A 13,771-nucleotide genomic window follows, 5' to 3' on the forward strand; every position below is an offset into this window, starting at 1 on the left:
AAATAAAAAGAAAAGTAGTTCACAAAGACAATTTCGAATATAGCATTTTATTTAATTAAAATACGGGAGGAAATCTACATAGAATACGACACTGGCCATGTAGTGTAGTATACTCCTTTAAGAGCTCAATGTTGGGCCAGGGTGTGAGAGGAGGAGGGAGGTTTTTTGCCAAGCCCTGCCTGCTTTTCCCTCTCAGTTCACTCACCGCAACAAGGAAAGAGTAGCTCCAAGGAAAATACCTTTATGACATATAAAAACGGACTAGGATATAAGCAAGAGGAAGACACATATGTCAGAAAAAGCTTTCAACAGATTTGTTTGGCCTCCCTAAACTAAAGGTTTGCATCAAATGAAAGCACCCAAAAAATTAGGATCTCAGGGACCGCAGTTTGACGGATGTAAGGGTTCTTCTGCATTCATTGCAAATCTCAACGTGGAAAAGTAACCGGATCACAGCATGTCAGGATGATTAATCGACAGGGTCTGTAGCGATTCGGTGTTTTAATTCAAATACATCTCATTCCAACATCTTCTGTGCAATAGGGTATTTCAGAAATAGGCAATGGGGCACCCGCCTCTTGAGTTCAGCGACTGCTATCGGGACAGTCCGGATTTTAGAGAAAGACTGAAATGCTATGAAATAGAATTGGAAAGAACAAGTAAATTTCTCAAGGATGTCATCAAAGATGGAAACAATGTCATCACTGCGATCAAGGGTAAGCATGATCCTCTATCTAGGCTGTATGTTGATGAGATATAGATAGTGTCTGCTCTGCGGTGGTGCTCGCAACAAGGCATAGCCTGTTGGGAGGAACTTCTTTTGTTTTGGCATGGTTGAGCAATTGTTTCCAAAAAACAAAGACTCAGTAAGCTTTCACTTGACATGCACATGCTAATACGATTATATAAAGACATAGAAATGATGCAGAGCATTCATGCGTGGCTCAAGCTCAACAGATGGAGAGCATCTTCTGGCCAGTGGAGGGTTTGTGCCCGGGGGGAGGATATCCCCCAAATCAAACCGTTCCACTCCATTTCATTTGCATCTACAGTGTCTGCAGAGAGGGATTGTTCCACATCATGTCGATTTAAAACAACAACAACAATGCTTATTCACTGGGCTTCTCTGTACCCTGTGTAGTAACGCTGTTCTTAATAAAAAACATATTATTCAATAACATTTTATAATTATTTTATTAAATAAAATAAAAACTATTGTAATAGCGATTACTCAAGTGAGTCAAGGCTACTATGACTATAGTACTATGTAATCTGTAATACCAGCATTACTACACAGGAATAACAGCAACTTCATGCGAAGTATGACTTATACTTCAGCAGATTGTGGAGCAGTGCACTTGTACCATTAGGTTTAGAAGGCTAGACTAGTCCCACACTGGAGAAGAGTTGCACACACAGACATGTTGGACAGAGGTCCATTTCCAACACAAGCTAGATACTGCGTGAGCTGTTCTACCACTGCCACCAGGACAGCGATTGCAGGGCTTGAACCAGCAACCTTGTGGTCACACAGGGCAGGTGGCACAGTAGGCAATGTGCAGCCACAGTGTGTACTCACTCATACCTGGATGCTACAATAGTTTCAGGCCTAGTGCAAACTCTCTTCTAGCCTATATCCCTTGAAATGCCTTCAGATGAATGCTACAGCTATTATACACTCACATGGAAATACATTTTTGTTCAGGTCAGCATAAAACTGTAAATTGCAGAATTGTACTTTCACTGCTTTCACATTGATTGAGAATTTAAGGGAAAATATGAAAGGAGCAAACATAAACACAAACACTTTATTTTTATTTTTTAAAGGCGCTATAGAAATTAAAGTTATTATTATTATTATATCATCTGATGATAATTGAACCATTTCCTGCTCTATTCTAAGGTTTGTGCACATCTAGACAAAACTGAGCATCCACAGGGACAATTTAGAGGCCTGGAATGTCTTTGGGCAAATACATTTTGATTAAAAGAAATAGAAATGATACAGAGCATGAACATGTGTAGCTCAACAGATGGAGAGCATCTTCTACTCTTCAAGTAGGCTACATTTCGATTAGCAAAAAGAAGTCTGCAGAGTACATGACCCCCAAACCAAAGGAGAAGTAAGTCTATGAGTGAACAAGGCTCACAGAAACTATATCTCTTCGACATCAAGGAGAAGCCTGTCAGTCACTCAAAAGCCGTTGTCATGGTCGTCTGCTCATACTGGCCACTTGCACAGAAAGCTACACTACAATGACAGTGTTTATTATGGTTCTGCGGTGCAATGCAATGTCATAAGACATATCACACTTTTTTGCAGGCTAGTTTTGTTGTTGTGGTTTTTTGTCTTAACCCATGCCATGTCATGCCCCCCCCAGTTTCCTTCCTGTTTTGTTCTTCTTAACTAAACATGGACATGTGGTATTGTACATATAAAGAGAGGAAAATACTCCCTTTGCAGATCACAAGTGCAATTCTTAAGGAAGCAACATTTTAAAATGCATCAGTCAGATATTGTTAGGACTATATTTGGAATGTTATTTCCATAGTAACTTGGTTGATGTGTCACACTGTTGGATTGGATCTTGCTGGCTTTAGGCTAGCTCCAGTACTTCCCTAAAGTAATCACCCTGTCCTCATCCCAAACGTCATCTCTGGGACGCTGCCCGCCATGAGATCTACTGCGTGTGTTGGTATAGGACCAAATGAGCAGAACAGTATTTGCATTGTTTGACCCACCGACATTCCATTCCACAGTCCAATTCACCAGCATTTTTGCGTCGAAAAACAGAAAGTGTCATTGTAAGTAGAGTTGCAGACTGCACAACATGTCTGTTATTCTACCTTTGCACATACCATATTTTTCACATTTGTACAAAGGCTACCTCTTTTGATATAGCCTCTAATTTATATATCTGTATTCTGTATACACCATACTGTACATAGCTACCTTACCTGGCTAAACTGCATTTTCATTGTCTTGTACTTGTCGTCTGCAATGACAACAAAGTTGAATCTAATCAAATTTAAAATGGTATGTTGTTGCTGGACTGTTCCCTCTGACACACCTTTGAGGTTAATATCATTTGACACACCTGTGCTATTGGAATTGCTCTCTGAGCTGAAAGAGTAGTGGAACACACAACCGGATTGTTTGGATTATTAAGATTCAAACAGGATATGTATTTGACTGCTTGTTAGTGAAACTCTGGATCCGGGAAGTGATGTGTGCTCTGCTTCATGTCTGGAACATGGTGAGTTTCTCTGACCAGGTCTAACCATGATACCAGGGCCTTTCCTGAACTGCGAACAGCTGCTCTTAGGTTGTCTTTTGAATCTAGACAGACATGGTTATCTAGGTTGCATGAAAACGTCCGAAGCAAAAGCATGTTGTGTTGATGATAATGAGTTGGATGTGTTTTAGGTTATTCTGTGGCAGTCCAGAAGTTCTCCCAGACGCTCAGCGTGTTCCAGTTTGACTTCATTGGCGATTCACTGACAGATGATGAGATGAACATCGGTAAGCTGAGTCACAGGCTGACACAGGCTGTTGACACTGGTCTGATCAGGCCCTTCTAACATGTTTTTCCAGGTTGACTTTGGCCCAATCCCATTTCACCCCTTGGCTCTACATTTTAGCCCTACCCCTCTGTTTTGCGTGTTCACGTGTAGGGGTAGGTGTGTCCCAATAGGCTATATGCACACTCTCTTCCGCATTCCGACTCTGTCATGTACTTTATTTCCAGTGTCACGTCCCCCCACCGGCGCGCGTATTTAAAAACCATGGCCATTTTGGGGGGGTTTTCTCTGCAAGAGTTATCGAAGCTTTCAATCACCGATGTGGGTCGATTTATCCAGGAATCTTGTGCTACCGCAGCAAGTAAAAAGGAAAAGGGCTTTAAACTATATGTTTATGGCAGAGTCGGAATGCGGAAAAGAGTGTGCATATTATAGCCTATTCCCCTATTGTGTAGGGGTAGGGCAAACTGAGTTTTTTCAGATGCACGCTCCGAATGGAGTTACAAACGCCAGTGGTATGAAAATCCCAGAATGCCTTGCTAATCATCTGCAAGAAAATAACAAGCAGGAAAAGAAAACCACAAATGTCATTATTTTTTGCATTAATAAAGATTTAGAAAATTATGATAACCATTGTATTATTTTAGTTTAATGACTATTTTAGTCATTTCAATTTATTATAGACCTTTTCTTTTAATAACAAGCATAACAAAAACGGGTTGCTAGCCTACAGAGCACTATTCTGTCATGAACTGGCGACATGAAGCATAGTTCTTTTGACTCGTTTGATCGATTGATAGTGTGAAACTTAAGTTGTGAACGAATTGCGAGGCGTCCATGCTGTTCTATGATACTACTGATGGTGTATCAGAAGGGGTATCCCATTTCATTGGGGAATATTTTCAACCACTACCCCTTGTAACTCTGTTGGCGAGGGGCACTCCAAAACGAGGGGTAGGGGTACACATTTGAAATGGGATTGGGCCTTTGAGTCTTAACAGATATACGGGTGTTCCTCACAGCTATGTGTAATTCAATTCATGAAATTAGGAAGTGGTGGTACATCCTTTATCATTACACTTTACTTATTCAAGTTCCTCAGTTCTTTCTCCACTATTTAATCCACAATACACAGGGGAACTTTGAGGCCACGCCATTGTAATGACAGTAATACAACACATGCAAATGTGACACCATTATCATGTCGAAATATCCAAACATTTCTTCAACTATTGCCATCTATAATGTCCTTTGTATGCTAGTTAATGCATGCCTGTTGTTTATTGATTGTACGTCCTGTGTTCTCAGCGGAATCTTTCCAGGAGTTTGCTGGTCTCCTACAGGAGGTGGAGGATGACAGGATGATGCTGGTGGGTCATTGTTACGAACTCCCAGATTGTATGGCTCTACGTCTAGGGGGTGTAGGGGGAGCCGTAACATAAAGGGTGTAATATGTTGCCACTTGTAATGTGGGAGGGAAAAACTAAATAAATGCCACAACACGAAAAAACTAAAGTGCAATGATTTAATAAACAAATGGTGGTGAGGTACAAAAACACAAGCCATAGGACAACAGGCAGACTATGAGCGGTGTCAACCCAAAGAAACAAATGAATAAAGTGAGACCCTACCAGTGTACAATTCTACATAATGACAGCCGCTCCTTTGCCTAATGTATTTAACATAGATGATCCTACGTGATGTAATGTATACCCAAGGGTATCTCACCTACGCCTGTTTCCTATGGCTAGTGTGCCCACCCCCCGTACCTCTTAGAACCACTGTTGATGAAGCCTCAGTCGCTGTCCTACGTTGTACTGATCATCAACCGTGCTGCATTGAAGTGCACAAACTCACAAATGGCTGACTCAGCGGCTCGTGTACTTCTGAGAATTCAGAGTTTCCTTTTCGCTTTTTTGTTGCCGATCCTGTTTCCTTGGTGATAAAGCATTCTTACCTCAGGTGCTCCAGAGGGAACTCCACCCTCCTTGTGCTATACAGATGATAACGTCATGACTATTAACAACACAATACATTACTAAAAGGCAGCAGATCCTGTTGGACTGGGGTTTCTGGATGCCGATGGGTTTAAACACAGCTGTTCTTTGATTACAGCTGCGGCTCTTTTTGTGGGTTGAATGCGATGCTCTCTGCTGGAGAGAAAGGGTATACAATGTTCATTTCTAGGCCTCTATTCACTTGTAACCCACCTTCTTGCTGTGCCTTCCTCCATAATGATACACATAAGGTTCCCTAATAGTGGGATTTTGATAAGATTAGATGTTTAGGGTTGATAAGATTAGGGTTTTTTTGTTGCCAAAAGGTTAACAGAGTTTCATGTTTTCTCCTTGTTCAGGTTGAGAATGCCTGTGATCTGCTCATCAAGCCACTTGAGAAGTTTCGCAAGGAGCAAATAGGAGTGACGAAAGTGAGTTCCTCTTGAATCTTTATGCTAGTAGTATTTCTTTCCACAGATAATAGATATAAAAAAAAGAATAAAGCAATTTCTTTGCTGCATTGTAGCAATAATAGGTATCGATAGCAGTGCCAACACAACATCTATTATTAGATATTAAATTAGGGATGCTCCGATTTATCGGCCACCGATTTAAATCGGCCGATTTCACTCCAAATGACTCGATCGGTGATCGGCAAAAATGGCCGATCGCAAAAACCGATCTTTTTTTTTTTTTTTTTTTTTTTCCTGGGGAAGACAGATAACTGAACAGAAAACATAGGAGGATGTAACAGTATGTAAACCATGAAGGCCACGTTTATGATGTCTTTTATACAGCCATATCACTGACTTGGGCTTCAGGCCCTAACTGGGTGATAGGCCAGACTTTTACTATGCCATAAAAATGGGTCTGCGTTTGCTTGGTGCCTAATGGATCAAAACTTTTGTCTAAAAAGCAAAAAATATGTAGGCTATCCAGTCAGTAGGCCTACAGTTATGTATTTTTAAAAAAATCGGTATCGGTATCGGTATCGGTTGATCTTGAGGAAAAATATCGGTGATCGGTATCGGCCCCAAAAATCCAGATCGGAGCATCCCTATATTAAATCTACATTATGACTTACGGGATCAACCCTGGGCTACAGCACCCAAAGACACTCCTCAAAACACACCTTTTCATTTATTATTCATGAACAGTAAATCCATGGTTAGATTGTTGACATGACTATCATGAATATCTCTCGTCAGTCTGGAGCTCATGCAGCACTCCTTCCTTGACACTCTTCCTTTTAAATAGTGAGTGAATGTGGTGTACAGCAGGTAAACAGGATCTGACGGTGCATAAACTGTTACTGGATGTGCTACTGAGGTGACGGCCTTACTTCCTCCACCAGCCTCTCTAGATTTGCTGACTGTGAACATTCAGTGGGAAGCTTGCCATGACACCATGACACCATGACACCTGCCCACTGATTTAGCATGACATTTAAGTCAGACTTGTTTTAAACTAGTGGGTGTGTGTGTGTGTGTGTGTGTGTGTGTGTGTGTGTGTGTGTGTGTGTGTGTGTGTGTGTGTGCGCACGTGCACTGATTTAGCATGACATTTAAGTCAGACTTGTTTTAAACTAGTGTGTGTGTGGGTGTGTGTGTGTGGGTGTGTGTGTGTGTGTGTGTGTGTGTGTGTGTGCAATAATTGGTAGCCGGCACATATGGAGGAGACGGTGTTACCTGTACCCTTAGACTCAGACTGAAACACATTGAGCAACTGTGTTGTCCTATGCTGATGCAGCTACTAATGTTTGTGTTCAAGAATTTTATTCTATTTTTATGTGAACGCAAATAAAGATACTAAAATGTGTGTGTGTGTGTGCGCACGTGCGCTTGTGTGTGTGTGTGTGTGTGTGTGTGTGTGTGTTTTAAAATGTACAAACAAAGAAAAACTATTCAAATAAATGAACAGAGAGATCAGTAAGTGTACTGATGGAGTATACAGTTACAGTAGCTGCTGCAGGACTGAAGGAATGTGCCGGTCCATGTCAGTGGAAAAAAGAATACCCTCTAGGGAGACAGAAATCATCTGAGACGTCAACGCTTTTGAAAGACGCCAATGGAAAACCGTGGCTGCCTCTTATTCCTTGTCTGGATATCATCCGGATGGTTTCAGTGCTCCGCACATGTCAAATCTTAAGCTCACAACCACTTTACTAGCACTAAAAGTGAAGGGGTCTTAATACTTTCCGAAGGCACTGTATATGGATTCTGCACTTCCCAGTTCAATGAAGTATAATTTGTAGCAAATACATAGAAATTGCTTTCTTAGACTTCTTAGACATAGTCAGCATGGAACACTGGATAGCCAACAGGCATCAGGCAATATCTGACAATATTTCTTGCTGGGACCAAACTATAACCATTCTTAAGACACTACTATTAGGCTAAACTAAATGTTGAGTGAATGCTCGTTGCTACTGTAAATGAGGGCAACCTCAGTAATTTACGAGTTTAAATAAAGGTTTGAATGAAAAAATAGAGTCCTGTAGGGTGGGGGGTGGGGGGCTGTGATTGGGTGGGTGGGTTGGAGGTATGTGGCGGGAGGGACATTTGTGGGAGGAGGGGGGGGGGGGGGGTGGAAGGTTTATGGATTTTTGTTATTCTATTTCTCTTTTTGTTAATTTATATGCTACCACTCCCTTGTACCATTCCCTGAAGAAATAATAATAACAAATTTATCACAAAAAAAAAGAAAAAGAAATTGCTTTCCAATAGGGGTAGCTTACCGGTACTCATCTCAGACTGTTGGTCTGGATCCTCTCTGACTAGGCAGTGATGGTTCAGTCCAAAATGGAAGAAATAGAAGCCGCACACTCAGGTTCCAGATGCAAAAAGTGTGATTAAAGACTTGACAAAGGCTACGGCCGAAACCGTTGTCCTAACAAACCACCCTTTCTGCATCTGGAACCTGAGTGTACGGCTTCTATTTCTTTCAATTGGAATTTGCTCCGTTGCCAGCACCTCGCCCAGTTTTCCTGTGGTGTGCGTTCTCTTCTTTTCAATTCAGTCCAAAATGGATCATGGAGAGCTTTAACATTAGTCATCCATTTCAGATGAACATTGCTGAGGCTCTTGCAAGGAGATGCAAAGCCATTTCAAGCTTGTAGGCAAGACCATCTATAATGATTGACACCCAGTCCAGTGCCACAACTTGTGCCTAGCAATTCACCTAGCATTCCTACCGGTGGACCTTCTCAGAAGAAGCACTGGACTATACTACTAGGGTGAATTTTATTATGATTGTTGTTCACAAATGATACAGTTTGGATCCCCCCATTTAAAAAAAATAATCAATTTGAATCTTTTCTTTCAGGAAAGGAGGAAGAAGTTTGAGAAGGAGAGTGAAAAATATTACTCTCAACTAGATAAACATCTGAACCTGTCTGCTAAGAAGAAGGAGACTCAGCTTCAGGAGGTTGGTACATTTCCTATGGAGAGGACAGTGGAAAACACATTTAGATCTTTTCTCTTTCCATACAATGTAAGAGGAGTGTTTAACATGCTACATTAAAAGGATAGCTCACCCAAATTATATAAGCGCATATTTGGTTCCTTATCGTGAAAGGAGTCTATGGACAAGGGCAGACTTCAAGCAACACTTCGGTTCTGTTAATCTGTGCTACTGTTACTGAATGCTAATTGTTAGCATTTTTAACCAAAACCAATGCAAGTCAATGGACCCTAGATTGGCATGTGTGGTTTGAACTCTGTCCTTGTTTAAAGACTCCTTTCAGGGTAAGGAACCAAATATTTAATTTGGTTGAAATATCCCATTAACTATTACTCTCTAGTCTAGATCATAGGTCGGCAACAGGCGGCCCTAGTGCCAGAACTGGCCCGCCAGCAATAATATATGGCCCGGCAGATTCTTTTGAGAATCCAATTTATTCTTTTTTTTCAGATCAGACCGACAGTCCCACATATTGGCTATAATGTCTGAATAGATAATCTACCCCCACCTGAAGAATGCTTATTGTACTTTTATCCATGTTGAGAGTGAAAGAACCCCTCACAGTGAATCAATAAGTAGGTGGACAACGCGTGTGGTTTTAAAAAAAAACGCCCGCTCAGTAAATCATTCATACTTAATGTTTACTTATGTGACTGTGGCTGCACCACATAAGTGAACAGTAACAAATGGAATTTTATGAAAAACATTGAACAACCAAAATCAAGCTAAATGCTCAAATGTCATCAACAAATCACTCAACAAGTTGAGTTGAGTCCATCTACGCAAGGAGAATAGTTCATGTAATTTCCGAATGAATAACGTTGTTTTTATAGGGTCTCTGATACGCATAGGGAATCTCCTTTCCTCCTTCTGCCATTCTCCCTGGAGTAATAGCGTCTGAACACTCCATGCCCAGTGTTCGCCCCGCGTAACCGCATGAGAGAACACAGAGTCAACAGAGTCGTTCCGACTGAGTGTGATCGACTGTTTGCTTTGCCCCGTCCCGCTCAGGGTAGAGCTTTAGTGTGCAAACAACACCTCTCCTACTGTTATCAGGGATAAGCCATCGCCTGCAAAACCTTTCCAGCCTGCTAGATGTGATTGAATAAGGCTTCAACAACAGACCCTCACAATTTTAACAATTTTAGAGATTACAATTAGAGATTACAAGGACAGTGTCCCTGGAGTCATTTACACACTAGTGGTGGTGTTCCCAGGTGGGATTTGAACTTGTAACCTTCTGATTAGTTCCATTATCTTTAATGCTCCTTGATCACTGGACAAATCAGCTTGCTGTCTCTGATCATAAAAAAAATATATCACTGCTTTCTCCTCGCAGGCGGACGAGCTCCTGGACAAAGAGAGGCTGAACTTCTACGAGTCGTCGGTGGAGTATGTCTACCAGATCCAGCAGGTGCAGGACAGGAAGAAGTTTGATGTGGTGGAGCCTGTGAGTGCTTTCCTCTTCGTCTCTCACACTTCCCTTGTTGCTCCCAGTGTGCTTCATTGGACACACAGACACACAGACACACTCTGTTGCTTATTGTATGTTACCGTGTGACACATGATGGTAAAGGCCCATACGTGACACAGTCTGATCATTTGGTCCGCAACCAATCAAAATTTTCTGACTTTTCTTTTGAAACACGGAACTACGTTTCAACGGTGTTGAGAATCACAACGCAAACTCGCTAGTCAAGCCAAAATACTGCAACGAAATGGATTGGGTGAGTAATCCCCACTGCTACCTAGTTAACTATAACACTACTTTACATTGTTAGCAGTCTCACACAACAAGCTGTGTTAGTTGACGAGCGATGTGTCGTTGATTTTCAACAACGTGGAAATGGATTCACTTTTTTCGTAAGAAAAGTCTGATCCTTACATCAGATCCTGACATGAGGACCTAAGCGTTAGAATGTGTCACATATGCTGCACACAACATTACCATAACCACATGTCAGGAAACAGTTACTTACTTTAGGTGGAATTCTAACTTGAGATCCACGGAAGTTACTCCCCATCATTGCCCGTTGACATCAATCACAGAGTTGAAATGCATATGGATCTGGAGTTAGGGGTTCCACCCTTTGGTTTTTATGGCCAAACGAATGGCAAGGCCATGGTGTAGTAATACATGTGTATCTAGAACTAGTCTTGACGATACAGAGGTCTTTTACACAAGGCTACTGAATCATGAAACGTCACTTCAAAGAGAATTGTAGTCTACAGGTAGGAGGTATTCCTTGAGTCGTGAGAGTATGCCGACCGTGTCGGATGTCATGTGACCTGGGGAGGCAGTGTGCCTTCTCAACAGGATCCTGGGCCAACTACATCTTCTTCCAAGCAAACGATAGTTATTCACGGGACGTGACACGTGATAATATGTGCAACACGCAACAGAATCCCAAAGAATAATGTCCAACTTGGCCTGGCACAGACCTGGCACACAGACAACTTGTGAGCTTAGAATGATAAGGTTCTATCTCCGTTTAGGGTAGTTCAGAGATATTGAGCGTCAAAGTTTTTACATTCCATTATGTTTTGTGAGATGGAACCTTGGATGGAACTAAAAAATGTAAACATTTTTAAAAATAACACCACACAGGCATTAATAAACACCTAATGGATCAGATTATGTAAAAAACTCAATTTTGACCAAAAATGGAGATAGAACCTTATAATTCTAACATCACGAACTGTCGCCCGCTCCAGGTCACGACCCTCGCCCGGCCTGCCTCCCCGGGGTGTGGAGTGTGAAACCTGATGATGAACTGTCTGAACTGCTCTCTCTAGCCATCTCGGCCCAGCTATCACTAACAACATGATCTGTATGCTTTTTTTTGGACAGGTGCTGGCCTTTCTACACAGTATACTCACTCTCAATAACCTGACGGTGGAGATGACTCAGGACTTCATGCCTTACAAGCAGGAGCTGCAGCTGAGCTTGCAGAACGTGAGTTGGGTGTCGATGGCGCGAGTCCAAAAACATGAACGATCATGACGATGAACCTCAGGAGAATAAGAAATAGAACCTGATGATGTTATGATGATTCTTGTGATGGTGCCTGCAAAATGCCTTCCACAAAGCTGTCATTTTTACACACAGTAAAAAATGATTAATCCATACAATAACCGTAATACATCATAGGTAGAGTAGGTGCAAGGAAGACAAGAAACCCTGAGGGGTTTATCGAGCGTCTCCCTTGATCATAGAATTTGATTAACAGTTCATGAAAGAATCAATCAAGGAAAAATATTAAAATGACAGAACAAAACAAAGATCAATAAAGAACAAAACAAAAAACAAAAACAAACAAAAGAACGGGAGAAACATGAGAAATTAAAGTAAAGATAAGTCTACATAGTAAACTTGACATGAGAGAAACAAATGAGGTAAATCAATTGTGACACAGCCCAATGAAAAGGGCTACCTGTAGGCGAAATCATTTTTCAGTTTTTTACATGTGCTTAAACTACAGATTGTAAGCTTTCAAATGATGCATCATACATTGAAATCGGAAACAAATTGAAGACGACATGAGTATTTGAAAGTTGCTACACCGAAAATCACTAAGCACAGAAAATCCCCATCAAAGATAATGAATCCCCATCAAACAACAAGAAACGAAGTCATTGTGTTATAGATTACACTTATTTAATGAACGTAAAACTGTTCGGAAAAATAACGAGTGGGTACTTCACATCTTCGAGTTGAATGTTAGCTAAAAAAACGGAAATCTGAAAAAAAAAAAAAAAAACTTTCAAGACGAATTTGACGTCTTTCTCATTTCCGAGAGGTGTCCAGAAACACCAGGAGCAGTCACAATTGTGATCAAGGAATAGGTGTTGTTTGACAGCCTTGACCTGAACAAGTAGGGTGAGAGGTCAAATAAATGAGATGGGAGTTGATGAAATACTTTGGCTCCTCTGAAGTGAAGACTAAATTGAGACAAGGATGTACGAGTGGGTGGCAATAAGAGTAATAGGAATTCCCAGTAACCACATCATCCACAATGGCCCTGTGTGTGTGTTTTGATCTGCAGACACGGAACCACTTTGAGAGCACTCGTGAGGAGATGGAGGAGCTGATGAAGAGAATGAAACACCCATCCCAGATCTGTAAAATGCATGGTCAGCCAACCATTGAGGGTTACCTGTACTCTCAGGAGAAGTGTGAGTGCAATATATATATATATATCCATATATGAAACCGTGCATTTCTCTTAATGTTTTGAATTGTTGAATTCTAACTGGACCGGAACCCCCCCCCTCCCCTCACTGTCTCCGACGCAGGGGCCTTGGGTGTTTCATGGGTGAAATACTACTGCAAGTATCACAAAGACAGCAAGCTGTTTGTCATGGTCCCTGTTGAACAGAAACCTGCGACCAAACAGGTAGCCAAGTTGTCATAACAACTCGAAACATCTGTCCCAATCTCTGCTGTTTCATCCCGGTGACATTGATTAAAAGCATACACTGTTCTTGGCCCTCACACGACGTTGTATGTGTAGGCTATTTGACTCTTCTGTCCTCGTTTTTCTCCACAATATCCAAGACTGTAATCTAGAGAAAAGCCCTCTCTCCCAGTAGCTCAAGTGGGATCCTTGGGATGACCCTACCCTTACTGTAACCTTAACCCTTATCTCTATCCCTACCCCAACCCTAACTGTTTGAAATATCAACTTCAGTGGGGGTTAATGTCAGAGTTGGGTTGTCCCAAGCATCCCACTTAGCATTGAGCATCTTACCTCTTCTTTTAACTAATGTATTTTATGTTGCATATTAAC

General features: G+C 41.4%; 1 protein-coding gene across 1 annotated transcript in view; it reads left to right on the forward strand.

Moving 5' to 3' along the window:
- The first annotated feature begins 424 nt into the window (after positions 1 to 424).
- The window catches only part of ophn1 (oligophrenin 1), a 30,771-nt gene continuing 17,424 nt past the window's right edge, over positions 425 to 13,771 (forward strand). The window contains exons 1-9 of the mRNA XM_080528349.1: positions 425 to 716; positions 3,428 to 3,523; positions 4,831 to 4,892; positions 5,879 to 5,950; positions 8,844 to 8,945; positions 10,321 to 10,431; positions 11,833 to 11,937; positions 13,028 to 13,157; positions 13,278 to 13,378. Coding sequence (XP_080384475.1) covers positions 563 to 716; positions 3,428 to 3,523; positions 4,831 to 4,892; positions 5,879 to 5,950; positions 8,844 to 8,945; positions 10,321 to 10,431; positions 11,833 to 11,937; positions 13,028 to 13,157; positions 13,278 to 13,378 — 933 coding nt within the window. The 5' untranslated portion in view covers positions 425 to 562. The remainder of the gene's footprint in view (positions 717 to 3,427; positions 3,524 to 4,830; positions 4,893 to 5,878; positions 5,951 to 8,843; positions 8,946 to 10,320; positions 10,432 to 11,832; positions 11,938 to 13,027; positions 13,158 to 13,277; positions 13,379 to 13,771) is intronic.

This window comes from Nansenia antarctica (assembly GCF_963989245.1).
Source record: "Nansenia antarctica genome assembly, chromosome: 4".
NCBI classification, from domain to species: Eukaryota; Metazoa; Chordata; class Actinopteri; order Argentiniformes; family Microstomatidae; genus Nansenia; species Nansenia antarctica.